The 13,706-nt window shown below is 60.8% G+C and overlaps 1 protein-coding gene across 4 annotated transcripts in view; it reads right to left on the bottom strand.

Annotated features, from left to right (window-relative positions):
- Positions 1-13,706, bottom strand: part of RABL6 (RAB, member RAS oncogene family like 6) — a 33,847-nt gene that overhangs the window by 4,642 nt on the left and 15,499 nt on the right. For 2 of the 4 annotated variants that reach the window (XM_025358947.1, XM_025358945.1), the window contains exons 2-8: positions 13,079-13,213; positions 10,245-10,292; positions 7,451-7,503; positions 6,509-6,600; positions 4,136-4,276; positions 3,628-3,736; positions 612-715 (exon numbers count right to left, since the gene is read on the bottom strand). In XM_025358947.1, the coding sequence (XP_025214732.1) occupies positions 612-715; positions 3,628-3,736; positions 4,136-4,276; positions 6,509-6,600; positions 7,451-7,503; positions 10,245-10,292; positions 13,079-13,213 (682 nt within the window). Of the gene's footprint in view, positions 1-611; positions 716-3,627; positions 3,737-4,135; positions 4,277-6,508; positions 6,601-7,450; positions 7,504-8,125; positions 8,210-10,244; positions 10,293-11,365; positions 12,118-13,078; positions 13,214-13,706 lie in introns of those variants that run through there. The other 2 variants (XM_025358948.1, XM_025358946.1) reach the window with 2 other exon arrangements.

Consider the following 13,706-nt stretch of genomic DNA (forward strand, 5'->3'; position numbering starts at 1 on the left):
CAGAGACCTGCTGGGGGGCCTCAGGAGGGTCGCTGATTCGGCGGTCCCTGCCTGGGGAGGCACCAAGCCCCCAGCTGTGCAGGAGCCTGAGGCAGAGAACGGCCAGCTGTCCCACTGCCCGCAATCCCCGGGGCTGCGCGTGCTGCCCAGGCCCACTCAGGAGGATGCTCTGAGCCGCCCTCTGCTATCAAGGACCAGAGACCTCCATGTCCTGGTCCATATGCCTCTTCAGCACAGGGAGCTTCCCAAAGTCAAGGAGCTGACCAGAAAGCACACCCCACGCTGGCATCAATGTGGGAAGCTACGCCCCTGACGGGCAGGCAGCCCCAGCAGGACTCCACCAGCATCAGCACCTGGCCACGGTCAGCGGTGCTCAGAGCGGCAGGCACGGCATGACCTGCACGAGGAGTCCATGCCAGGTGTGACTGTGAGGGGGCTGCTGGGGGCAGTGCCAACCTGAGCCCTCCTCCACCTATGCCCCAAGATGACTAATTTACCCCAAACGGGGGGCACTCCAAATGGGTTCCACTCCTTGGTGCAGCCCATGGCCCGGTACCACGGCCGCGCCTGCAGCCCCCACGCTGCCCCCGCAGGCGGACGCAGCCACATACATGCCGTAGTTCTGGTCCTCTGTCTCCTGCTGCACCGACAGCTCCTCCAGTGTGGCGTCCATGTCCAGCTGGTTTGTCTCCAGCTGCCGCAGCAGCGTCTCCCTCTGCAGAAGGGGAGCACACAGGCCTGAGCAGGGGCCCTTCCTGCTGCGACTGCCCCAGCCCGACAGCAGCTGAGTGCACAGGGGACGCCTCCTGCTGACTAAACCAGGAGATGCTGCAGGGACGGGTGCTCAGTAACTCATGGAGCTCTGGGCTGGGCCTCACTGGAACCACAGAAGCCCACGATTCCTCTGCAGCGACCGGCACGACACCTACAGGCTGCCAGCATGGCTTAGGGGACAGCTCTGCCACAGGCATAAACCTCAAAGCACCCCACCCACACGCACCTCCAAGGGTGAAGCAGCCTCGCCTTCACCTGGAAAACAAAGCCGCTCTGCTGCCCGCCGCGCACACCTCTGGTGGCAGGACACGGCCCCGGCCACGCATCGCCACCGTCCCCACACCCACAGGCAGCTGGCTCTGGAGCAAACCGCTGCCCTCCTGGCCTGGAGCCCCAGGCTGGTCTGAGGCCGGTCCATGTCACTGCTCACTTTAGATTCAAATTAAATACAAACGCCAGAGCCTCACGAACCCCTGATCTCAGGTGAGCCACTGCGCCTGGCCCCTTCTCTCTTTTTTAATAGAGATGGGGTCTCGCTATGTTGCCTAGACTGGTTTCGAATTCCTGAGCTCAAGTGATCCTCCCACCGTGGCCTCTGCTGAAATTACAGGCCTCAGCTACCTGCGTGGCCTCTTTTTTTTTTTTTTTTTTTAATCAGCTTTTTCAGGTTGAAGAGATTTTTTTTTTTTTAGAACAGGGTCTTGCTATATTTATTGCCCAGGCAGATCTTGAACTCCTGGGCTCAAGCTATCCTCCCGCCTCTACCTCCCTAAGAGCTGAGATTATAGGCGTGAGCCACCGTGCCCAGCCTGGAGGGGTTTTTAAAATAAAAATGTGGGCCGGGTGCGGTGACTCACGCCTGCAATCCCAGCACGTTGGGAGGCCGAGGCGGGCAGATCACGAGGTCAGGAGATCGAGACCATCCTGGCTAACCCGGTGAAACCCCGTTTCTACTAAAAATACAAAAAACTAGCCAGGTGCAGTGGCAGGCGCCTGTAGTCACAGCTACTCGGGAGGCTGAGGCAGGAGAATGACGGGAACCCGGGAGGCGGAGCTTGCAGTGAGCCGAGATCGCACCACTGCACTCCAGCCTGGGTGACAGAGCGAGACTCTGTCTCAAAAAAATAAAAATAAAAATAAAAATAAAAATTAAATAAAATAAATAAAAACGTGAGGCCGGGCGCGGTGGCTCACACCTGTAATCCCAGCACTTTGGGAGGCCAAGGCGGGCAGATCATGAGGTCAAGAGATCGAGACCATCCTGGCCAATATGGCGAAACCCCATCTCTACTAAAAATACAAAAATTAACCAGGCGTGGTGGCACGTGCCTGTAATCCCAGCTACTTGGGAGGCTGAGGCAGAAGAATCGCTTGAACCCAGGAAGCGGAGGTTAGTGAGGTGAGGTCGCACCACTGTACTCCAGCCTAAGTGACAGACTGAGACTCCATCTCCCACCCCCCAAAAAAAGGATATTAGTAAGGTCGCCAAAAATGGCTACAACAACAACAAAATGTGATTTTAACCAAATGTGTGAACTCTGGATCCTACTCTGGATACTGACTAAATACCTGATGATCTGAAGAACTCTTTGAAATCTTTGGAAATTTTAGTTTTTAAATTTGTTATTGTGGCTTATTTCTCCAAGAAAAACCTGTGACTTTAATGTGAGGTATTACATTATGTACTATGGTCAGGTTAAAAAAAACAGAACGGATTTTTTAGAGATGTGTTTGAAATATTTTTAGGTGACACAAAGGCCTGAAATTTGCTTCCAGGCCATCCAGGGGCAAGACAAAGAGGAAATGGGGGTCCCGCTGCTGAGACGGGTGAGGACATTAGATCTGCTTGAGCACATCCATAGCAAAAGGAGAGTGACACACAGCTCAGCCCTACGCTTCCAGCTCGAGACTGTCCAGGGCCCCGTGCTCTCCCTGGGAGGCTCTGGAAGCGTTTGGAGGGTAAACCATCAGGGAATGGAGCAGCGAGCAGTGGGGAGCTCTCCAAGGAGTAACCAACCCAGTGATGAGGGGACGGCTCTGCAGGAAGGACGGGCCTCCCCAGTAGTGCTGGCACCGCACAAGTCTGACTGCCGGCCTTCCTTCCCACCCAAACGCCCCCAGCAGCAGTCCCAGCCTGCAGGCGTCCTCACTTCTGACACCAGGAGGACAGCACAGCCCCTTCCCTGGGCAAGCCTGACATCCTTCTGGAGAAAGACCAAGGCTGCTACAGCTGCGGCTGGGCCCCAGGTCCCCCAGACCCAGTCAGGGCAGCCCAGGGCGAGGAGGTTCAAGCCTCGTCGTTTGCTGGGCTCCTTTGCAGCCACAGCTGGCCTGGCCCCTTGTTTCTACAAGGGAAGTTGAGTTTAGTCCACAGACCAAAGTTGGTTCCCTGGTTTTGACACAAGCACCAGGGAAATGTGAGATGTGAACAGCGAGTACCTCGGTGGCTCACGCCTAACATCCCAGCACTTTGGGAGACTGAGGTGGGAGGATTGCCTGAGCCCAGGAGTTTGAGGCTGCAGTGAGCCATGATTGCGCCACTGCACTCCAGCCTGGGCCACACAGCAAGACCTTATCTCAACAAACAAAAGCAACCAGAAACACTGGGGGAAACTGAGCAAGGGGTCTCCGCAGAGGTGGAGGGGCTTCTGGAACTGGGTCTAGCCCTCAGGACCCTGCACCCTCTGCCACCCAGAGCAGGCAGGCGCAGTAGAACATTGGGCCCTTGCCAGCAGCCAACCTCTGAGCAGGCCCACAGCTTTCTCAGGCATTAGGAGGGAGGCCTGTCCAGGGAGACGCCTGGAAAGAGGTGAGAGACCAGCATCCACTCCACCCCACACGGTGAGTGCTTACCTGGAGCTGCAAAAACGGGATATTGAAGAACTTATGAAGGTACTTTAGGCCAAAGCTGTTCTTCATGGAAGACTCAGCGTAGCGGAAGTAGGAGGAACCTGGAGGTCTGCTTTCAGAAAGGAAGAAAGATGCAAGAGAAAGACCCTTGCCCCGGTGCCAAGGACCACCCCTGGGCCCACGGCTGCCGGTCCGCACTGCCCTCCCTCCTCCTGCAGGCTCCTGAGGCCACAGGACCCTGCTGAGCCCTGCTAACCAGCTAAGCTGAGTGCCCTTCTGCAGGTGACCCCCACGGTGCCAGCACCTCACCCCGGCACACAGTTCCCAGCACAGTTCCTGGCAATGCCATTGGGGAGACCCAGGTTTCAGTGAGCCCCACGCCGCGGCGTGACCTGACATCCCCTGGCCCCCGTGCTAACGCTAACCCCTCCCCCGGCCTCTGCCTCAGCACCCTCCCCCACGCACCAGAGCACCAGGCAGGGTCCCTTGGGAGCAGGGCCACTGCACTCACCTGTCCAGGTTGTCGATGAAGTCACGCACGTCGTCCGGCAGGATGACTCGGTGCTCGCCCATGTCCCGGTAGTTCCCCAGCACGCACACTGGCACATGGGTGGGCACTTTCGGAAGCTCCCGGAGAATATAATTGAAGGTCCTCAGGGAACAGGTGAGGACCTGGCTTAGTTTCAGCTCTGCGACGCCCTGGGAAGCTACTGTGTGCTACTGTGTGCCCAGGCCCGAGGACGGTGGCTGCTTCTCATTTCCAACATCCCACCCACCGGAAGCACGCCTCGAGCGTGCACAGCGAGAAGGAAGTGCCTCGAGGGCCTTCGCACCCCTCCCAGCCTGCAGCCCCCGCCCATCCCTCTCCCTGAGGGACATACTTGACCGCACCCCACACTGGAATGCCCCTGCCTGTCCCTGCCTTCCCTCAGAGCGCCCCGCGTCCACATCCCTACAAAACCACCTCTGGCTTTGCCTGCGTCCACCCTCATCCCACACTGTCCTCTGTGCCCCTCGGCATTGACCCCGTGGCTGCTCGTCCAGGCTCCCTGCCCACCGGGGAGGCCAAGGACACCCTGGGTGCCCCTGCTACTGCCGGTCAAGTGGCTGTTTGGAGAGCCTTGTCTTAAGCAGACATCTCCGGGAACGGATGGCAAGTCTCCAGAATCTGCCTGTCGCGGAGCTGCCAGTTTCTCAGCTGCACAGTTTTCCAAAAGGCTTGTGAAGAAATAACTAGCGCTTCAAGTGACAAAACTTCCCGACTGAGAGAAAGCCAACACAAGTGGGTGAAAAACGCAGCATCCTAAGTTTGTAACTCCGTTTTCTTTTATTTGCACAGTCATTTAAACCAGTCCCTCACCAAGGCCGGCCCAGGGGCACCTCTGGTCCTAAGCAGGCGGCCCTCTGGTGTCTCCTGCTCCTCGCAGCTGTGAAGGGCCTGCGTGGCACTTGAAGCCGCTGTCTGAGCCAGTGGTGTTTTCCATCCTTCATGTTGGGCAGCAGGGGCTCCAAAGCATTGCTACCACAGGCATCGCCCACCCAGGCTGGTGCTGCCAACAGGGTCTCTGGGCCCACAGGTGAGTGCCTTTGCCGCGTCTTCCCAGGCTGGCTGGAGTCTCGCTGTCCCTCCTGCCCGCTCCTCACATGGCAGCCCAGGCGGATGCAGCTCCCTCCAGGCCGTTCCCGCGGCAGCAGTGGGAGGTGTCGTGGAGGCCACTCTGCGTCCACACTCAACTTCGCTTGGGAAAAGCCACTTCCCACCCACCAGGACAGCAGGCTGGCCTAGACAGGAGAGGCCGGAGGGAGAGCAGCACCACTGCTCGCCCAGGTGAGGCTGGCGTGTGCGCACCCGAGCTGGACTCGTGCCCCGGGTGGGTCCACCAGCCCCGTGCGTAGTTCCTGCCATCCGTGTGCCACACCCCCACCAAGGGCTCTCCCGAGGGTGCCTGCAGTCAGTCCTTGGCGGTGGTGCTGCAGGCTGGGAGGGCAGGCAGGGTTCCCAGCATTAGCAAAGGTTGGCAGAGGCCCAGAGCATGGCCAGCCAGGCGCTGTAAGCCGCCCTCAGGCCTGGGCTGCTGATGCGTGCTAAGTGTGGGGCCCCGCGACAGGCGGTGTGCTTAACCCTGGTGTGAGGGTCTTCCCAAGTAAGAGAAGCTGCTGACCAGGCCCCCAGGCCAGACCCACTGCTGGGAAGAGCAGATGCCTGGACGCGTCGAATGCGCTGCTCCTAGTGCTCCAGGCACTGGCTGTGGGTAGGAGGGGCCCCGCGCCAGGAGGCTGGTCTCCACAAGGCCCTCGTTCTTCTAGGAGCCTTGCACCAAGTGTGTGTCTGCAGCACCCCCACGCTGGGGCTCCAGTGCGTCCTGGGGGACACTGCACTTCTGAGGAGCTGAGTGGATCCCACGTGACTCCACACAGTGGCCTCTGGGCGCTTGTGCCTAGTCCCCCAGAGATAGTCCTGAGTGCCACTGCCCTTAGCAGATATTGCTGTCATCTTCTTGCTAGAATGAATCTTGGCGTGGGTTCTCCTGGGTCATGGAAGACGGAGGTCTCGGGGAGCCCTCAACACAAGCAGCCACTTGCTTCTGCCAAATCCCAGATGGTTTTTCAGGAAGAATAATGGGGCTATGGAAGGTACATGCCTTGCCCCAGACACCTTTCGCAGCCGGCCGCGCCATCCCGCCCCATATGCACAGACATAGCTGTTGCCTAGTCCGACATCCAGGCCACTGCCCCTCGTGGCTGAGCCGCCACAGCTGTCCAGCAAGAGTCCCTTGGCCCTGCAGAATGATGCCACTCTAACCGTTATCTGCTGCACAGAGAGGGCGCCCAAGGGGCTAGGGGGTGACAGTTACCGGCGGCTGCCCTGCCAGCTCCCGCTTACCACTGCTTGGTGATGTCAAACATCATGACCACGCCGTTGCAGCTCTTGTACACGTCCAGGAACTCGGCATCCAGGGCCATGTCGGACTCCGCCTGGGGACGGAGGGAATAGTAATGAGACTGGCCCAGGATGGGCCCCACCCATGTGGCCCACAGTCCTGGAAAAGGCTGGATAGTTTTCTAATCTGGAAAGATAACGGCCAGTTCCATTTGGAAACGATATGCTGAAGAGATGGGATAGCTAAACACAGGTTTGCCCCAAAGGGTCTGACAGTCAACCCCAGCCTCGCTGGCAGCTCCCTGAACAAGCCCCCTACTCAGGACCTCACACTAATCACAGCAGTGTCTGCCCCAGGCCTCACGGATGACCAAACCACCACTCGAAAATAGAGGCAGGCGCCGGACTACCAGCCGCCCTCGGCTAGATGTACATTCCGGAAGCTTCCAGTGCCCACAAACAGGGCTGGCTGCAGTGCTGTGGGCAGAGTCACTCCACCCCATGCTCTAGAGGGAGTGGGATGCACTGCACGGAGGGTGCGAGGCCCCGGGTGCGTCAGGCTCAGGTTGGGTTGGCCCCAGGTGGCTCCAGGGAGAGAAACACGCCCACAGCCACCACTGCAAGATGTGTCCTGTGCTTTGAAGGGCCGAGCCCACTGTGACTGGGATAAAAGTTTGGCGAATTCACTTAAATACTTCTCAGGTCACTCATATGCCAATAGGGGTCAGTCCAACACGATGTCTAGTACAGGTGAGCCAGCCACCAGCCACCCCCAAATGCAGCCATGGCAGTGTGGGGTTTGCGGAGCAGGTGGGAAGCCCAGCGGCCCCCGTGGCCACAGCATAACTGGGGTGCTTGGGGTCAAAGGCGTGTGAAGTGTTGGGCACCGGCTCACGCACCCCAGGGCCCTGAGCCACTGCCACCCGCTGTGCACCGGGCACTCACCTCCTGGGGGTCGTTCTCCATCTTTAAGCCGTCCCCTCGCTTTTTGCATTTTCCTTATTTAAAAACAAACAAAAATTACGAGGTGGAATCCCTGGGCCACAGGAGGAGCATGGGTCCCCCTTGGCCACTCAGCCCCCAGCTCTGGCAGGTGCCCTGCTCCACCACCCCAAGCAGCCTGCAGTGCGGGCACCCACGAACTCTGGAGCAGCGGGACCTGGGCAAGGCCCTGCTGTCGGCTTTGGGGGCAGGGCTGGGCTGGGCCTGGACAGAAGGTGCTAGATGGGGCCCATGGGCTCAGCATCTGCTGGACAGGCTGTGGTGGGATGGCCCACAGCCCTGCACCAGGAGGGTTTGCTGCTGAAGGAAGGGCCCCCCCCACCCAGCTCCCCCAAGTCCAGGGTGGGAGGAGGTACAAGGGATATGGTGGGAAAGTGAGGGGCCTCCCCCTGGGGTGAAAGTAGGGAGATGAGCGTGCAGACTCTCAAGGCAACAACCAACACGGGAGAAAAGGAGAGGAGGGCAGGGGTCCCAGCCCTGAAGAGGCCTGGGGAGGCAGGAGGGCAGCTGTGTGGTGTCCACGGTCTGGGTCCCCCTGAGCCTCTGCCACCAAGGTTACCATGGCTCTCCTGACCAGTGAGGGGCCATGGCCCCTCCCTCTATCTCCACAGTGCTGACCTGAGGAGAAAGGGCTCCAGACCATCCTGGGAACTCTGGGGATCCCAGTCTTGAAGTCACGGACTGGGACAACAAACAAAACCCCTAAGAACAGATGGGGCTCATGTGTTTAAAACGCCACCTCCACTTTATTCCACAGCTTGTTTCTGAACTGCTCACCACGATGTGACCCCGTAGGGGGGTCAGCCCCTCCCTCACAAGGTACAGGAGACAGAACCAGCCCAGAGGAGCCTGCCTAGTCCAGCCACAAAGGGCTCAGCACAGCACTGCTGGCTGTCTGGGGCCTGTACCCAGGAAGGATGCCCACAGCCTAACCAGCACCCCCCTGGGCTAGCCACTGAGGCCGGTCGGATCTGCTCTGGGGAGAGCAGGCAGAGCTGGAGGGGGGCCGGGCCCTGGCTGTCCAGGCGGAGGTGAGGGATGTCGGCTCACCTTGAGGCTCCTCCATTCAGCCTCCCTCCGGGCAGCCTGCCCCGTGCAGCCCCCGCTGAGCCTGATGGCCTCACCTTCCCCTTCCCCTCGAGAACTCACCAGGTTACCATGAGGCCTCAGCACCCTCCACTGCGCTCCCCACTGGCCGCCCCGGCTGCTGTGGGCAGTGCTCACACCTTGCACAGTGGGCACGGAGTCAGGGTGGCAGTGGAAGGCATGCCAGGCCCCGTCATGGAGCTGGGGGGACCCTTCCCTCCCGAGGGGCCCTGGTTTAGGCTGAGTGAGACTCCCCGGTGGGTGCTAACAGGTGATGCAAGGGTACACATGCAACCCTAGAGGAAGCCCAGCACTGGGCCGGGTGGCCTCTGCACCCAAAGGCCTCCACGGCAGCCCCAGGCACGACAGGCCACCAGGAGGGGGTCCCATCCTAAGCCATGGAGACCACACCCATCACAGTGCCCAGATACGAACCCCTGTCTGCGGGAAGCCTGTGCCCGCTCCACACACGGGCAAAGCCAGGGAGCCACAGCCAGGGAGCCAGAGCTGGAGGGAGGCACAGGAAATCTCTGCAGCTCTGGAAGGGACCCTGCCCCAGATGGGGGAAGCATCCCAGGATGCGAGTCAGGGCAGCCCCGCCTGAGACACCTGGGGGCCACAGGCAGATCTAATAGCTTCCCCTCACAGTGGGGACGGGGACAATGACGGGGCAGTGGGTGGCCACCTCTAACGCCAGAGACCACGCAGAGCTCTGCAGACACAGCATCTGGAACACCAGGTCAGCAAGGGCCACACAGAGTCCAGCGCAGCATGGTGGGAGCCGCAGGGGCCCAGCACCCCTGCAGGAACTGCATGAGAACCCGTCTCTGACCCCCCATGGCCAAACCCACCCCAACAAAACACAGGTGGAGGAAGGGCAGCATGCGCCATCCAAACAGACACCATCACACAGAGACCGCGACCGCCTTTCCAGCAGAACCTCGTAACGAGGCCACAGCCAGGCCTGCAAGGCTGGGGCGTGCATGTGGCCAGCCCTGCGCACACCACACATGCCCACAGACCACGGGCCCAGGGAGGGCCCTGCACACACACACCACACATGCCCACAGACCACGATCCCGGGGAGGGCCGTGAGCTCCACTCTGAGGACTTAGAGGAACTTGTGACCTTGTGGCTGAGGAGGAGACCAACGATGTCGAGGACACCCCGAGGCTGCTGCAGCCCTCCCAGGGCCCCCAGAGCGCGGGTCTGTGTGGCTGGGGATCCCTGGCGGGAACACACCCCTCTAGACAGCCTGTCTCCGGAGTGCAGGAGCTGGGTCCTCGGCTGTGGGCATGGGGCCACCTGGTGCTGGATCGCTCTGCCAGGCAGTGCAGGAGGGCTCCCAAAATAGCACCCCAGGCCTTGGGGCTCAAAGCACACCCCCGGCCGCACCTGCCACTGCCGTGCATGCCGTCACTCAGAGGCGGGAGGGAAGCTAACTAAAGCAGCAAAGCATGTGGTGCCACAGGAGGGCTGTGCTGTGCCGCGGGGTCACCACTGGATGTGGAGGGGAGCAGAGCAGCAAGACTCTGGGCACCGTCCACGAGGACAGTGGGTGATGCATGGGCACCGGAGGAAAAAAAGGAAGCCTCTCTGCACAGAGCACACAGTCCCAGAGAGAAGCAGACACAGAACACAGACGCCTCACCTTTGTCCACCACATCCCAGACTTCAACCTTCACGATGTCATCTGTGGCTGAAACAGGGAGAATCCTAAGATTAGTGCCCAATATGAAGTTCCCAGGGTGGCACAAAGCGGTCAGGCTGGTGTGGTTGTCTGTGCGCCGCAGGCACCAGCTCCCACCAGGACTTCTGAGTGTCCAGAAACCCAGGATGTGCCCCCTCAAGATGACCACACAGGGAGCGGCTCCTTCAGGCCTCCGCTCGGACACGGCTTCAGCGACAAACTGAACGCACGGTATCTCCCTCCACAGCCCCAGTCCCGGGCACGGCTCCCTACCTCCTCAGCCCCGATCCTGGGCACGGCCTCCTCCCTCCCCGGCCCCGATCCTGGGCACGGCCCCTCCCTCCCAGGCCCCGATCCTGGGCACGGCCCCTCCCTCCCAGGCCCCGATCCTGGGCACGCCTCCCTACCTCCTCAGCCCCGATCCTGGGCACAGCCCCTCCCTCCCGGGCCCCAATCCTGGGCACGGCCCCTCCCTCCCGGGCCCCGATCCTGGGCACGGCCCCTCCCTCCCGGGCCCCGATCCTGGGCACGGCCCCTCCCTCCCGGGCCCCGATCCTGGGCACGGCCCCTCCCTCCTGGGCCCCGATCCTGGGCATGGCTCCCTACGTCCTCGGCCCCGATCCTGGGCACGGCCCCCTCCGTCCCCGATCCTGGGCACGACCCCCTCACTCCTCGGTCCCGATCCTGGGCACGACCCCCTCACTCCTTGGCCCCGATTCTGGGCATGGCCCCTCCCTCCCGGGCCCCGATCCTGGGCACGGCTCCCTCCCTCCCCGGCCCCGATCCTGGGCACGGCCCCCTCCCTCCTGGGCCCCGATCCTTGGCACGGCTCCCTCCCTCCCTGGCCCCGATCCTGGGCACGGCCCCCTCCCTCCCTGGCCCTGATGCTGGGCACAGCCCCCTCCCTCCGGGGCCCCGATCCTGGGCACGGCCCCCTCCCTCCTGGGCCCCGATCCTGGGCACGGCCCCCTCCCTCCTGGGCCCCGATCCTGGGCACGGCCCCCTCCCTCCCTGGCCCCAAACCTGGGTCCCTCCCTGAAGGGCCCTGATCCTGGGCACGGCCCCTCCTGGCCTCAGCATACTGGAAGGTGACCCTCCTGGCTGGGTGGATGTCTTTGTTTTGCCCATAGTCTCCATGAGAGCAGGTGCGCTCCTGCTGACGGGTGTGAACAAACGGGCCCACCTGTGTCACCTTCTCCTGACCCTGTTTCTGCATCCAGTGACTGGCCTCTGGTTCACTTTGAGGAAGTGGGATGTAAGTAACCACTGAGGGCAGAGGCCGGACCCTCCCTTCGGAGCCACCTGACAGGCCCCAGGCCTGCCCCATGCTGCACCATCACGGCTGGGCCTGCTGGTGCCGCCTGCTCCTCCTGAGCACCCACGACTGTGCCCTATTGTGGGGCATGTTGGGGTCTGGGGGAGCCAATGGATGGACCCTCCCACCCACCCAAGGATTCCAAGGGGAAGGGAGAACCAGAGGGGAGAGGCACACCCAGGCCCCTCACACCGCCAGGCATCTGCACACCAACCGCATCTGCACACCAACCACATCCACGTCGCCTGAGCAGAGGGGCATAAACGCTGCCGTCAGCCTCACCCCAAACCAGGAAGAGAGTGCGGTGGCAGGTAGAGCTTCTGCGTGCCGGCCCTGTGGGCTCTGTGTCCTGTCAGCCCAGCACCACCCTCCCAGGCCCTAGAGAGCAGCAGATACCCAGCAACTCCACGGCTGTTCTGCACAGCAGTCCAGGCGTCAGCTGTCACCATGTGGCAGCTGAAACTCATCTTTGCCTCCCACTAGTAACCCACTAGGTTTTATTTTTTTTTTCAGTGAAAAGGAATGGTGTTTAAAACAGCCCTGGCTAAGCGCAGTGGCTCATGCCTGTAATCCCAGCGCTTTGGGAACCCAAGGCGGGTGAATCACATGGTCAGAGTTCAAGGCCAGCCTGGCCAAGATGGTGAGACCCGTCTCTACTAAAAATATAAAAAATCAGCCAGGTGTGATGGCGGACGCCTGTAATCCCAGCTACTCAGGAGGCTGAGGCAGAGAATTGCTTGAACCTGGTTCCAGTGAGCTGCGCTCTCACCACTGCACTCCAGCCTGGGCGCCAGAGGAAGATTCTGTTTCAAAAATAAACAAACAAACAAAAAACAGACCAAAAAACAAAGAAACAAAAAACAGCCCCAAGGCTTTTTGCTGTCAGGATTCTGAACACACAGGGCAGCTGCTCTGCCTCCCACAGCACGAGCCTTGGAGCCGCCACAGCTATCACCTCCCCCACCTTCCTGCATCTACCCAGGCCCCCGCACCCAACTGAGACCCTGGGGAGGGGTCTATCCCACCATCCAGCCCACCTCACTGAATCTTTTAAGTGACACAAACTTTCCGCAGGAGCAAGGCTCAAAGGTCTTATTACTGTTTCTGGTGCTGGCGCAGATGTGGGGCTGGGCCCAAGAAAAAACACCACGTGCTCCAAGAGGGCACAGGCCAGGGAGTGCTCCTCAGAAGACACCTCCTTTCAGTCCCCCAGGCGCCTGCGTGCCCACTCACCTGCGGCCACTGCTGTCCCGAGCTGAGCCTCCCAGCTCAGCGGGGCTTCATGAAGCTCACTCAGGCAGCAGGGTGATCCACCCCAAAAGAGCCCCCAGAGTTCACTCCGGGACCCCCATGCAAGCAGGGTCCCTCACAGACAAGAACTCTTTGGGGAGACCCCTTCTGGGGAACGCATCTCCCAGGAACCAGGGCCAAGGAAGTGGAGGCCTGGAGCCCGAACCCCCGAGGCGCCCGCCACACTCACTCTTGTAGCTCCAGTGGATGCTGGTGACCTGGATCTCCTGCGTGGGGATGTACTCCTCCACGAACGGCCGGCCCTGCAGGCGGTGCCACAGCGCTGTCTTGCCCGTGTTCCTGTCTCCCCGGATCACTATCTTCACTGCGGGCACGAAGAGTAAAAGAAAAGGCCAATCAAACGAACCGAATCCAAGTTGCAGCTTTAAGAGCAATTACAAAGAGAGCCGGTTCTGCTGCCACCTGTTTATCTTTCTTGCCAGAGTCAGACTCAGGAGACCTGCAGGCAGGGGAGGAAGACCATGGGTGGGAACCATGGTGACCTCTCCCATCAGGAGGACACCTGGCGGCACACAGAGCATCGATGGCGACCGGGGCCCAAGGGGCAGCTAGGGGTCCTCCTGGGCTGCTGGAGGCCACAACCCGGGTCAGGCTTTCTACTTGGAGGACATGGTTCTGCCCTAGAGCCCACCCCGGGACCCCTGGGGACCTCAGGGTCAGGGGCCGCCGCCTGCGGAGCTCGCCACAGCACCCCAGGCTTCTGTGGATTGCTCCTAACCAAGTTTTCTGCAGCCCTGGTGTCTTCAATGCACAATTCTGCAGAGCATGGGGCCTGCATCCCAGCTCACGCACAACAT

This window comes from Theropithecus gelada, chromosome 15, assembly GCF_003255815.1.
Source record: "Theropithecus gelada isolate Dixy chromosome 15, Tgel_1.0, whole genome shotgun sequence".
In the NCBI taxonomy this organism is placed as follows: domain Eukaryota; kingdom Metazoa; phylum Chordata; class Mammalia; order Primates; family Cercopithecidae; genus Theropithecus; species Theropithecus gelada.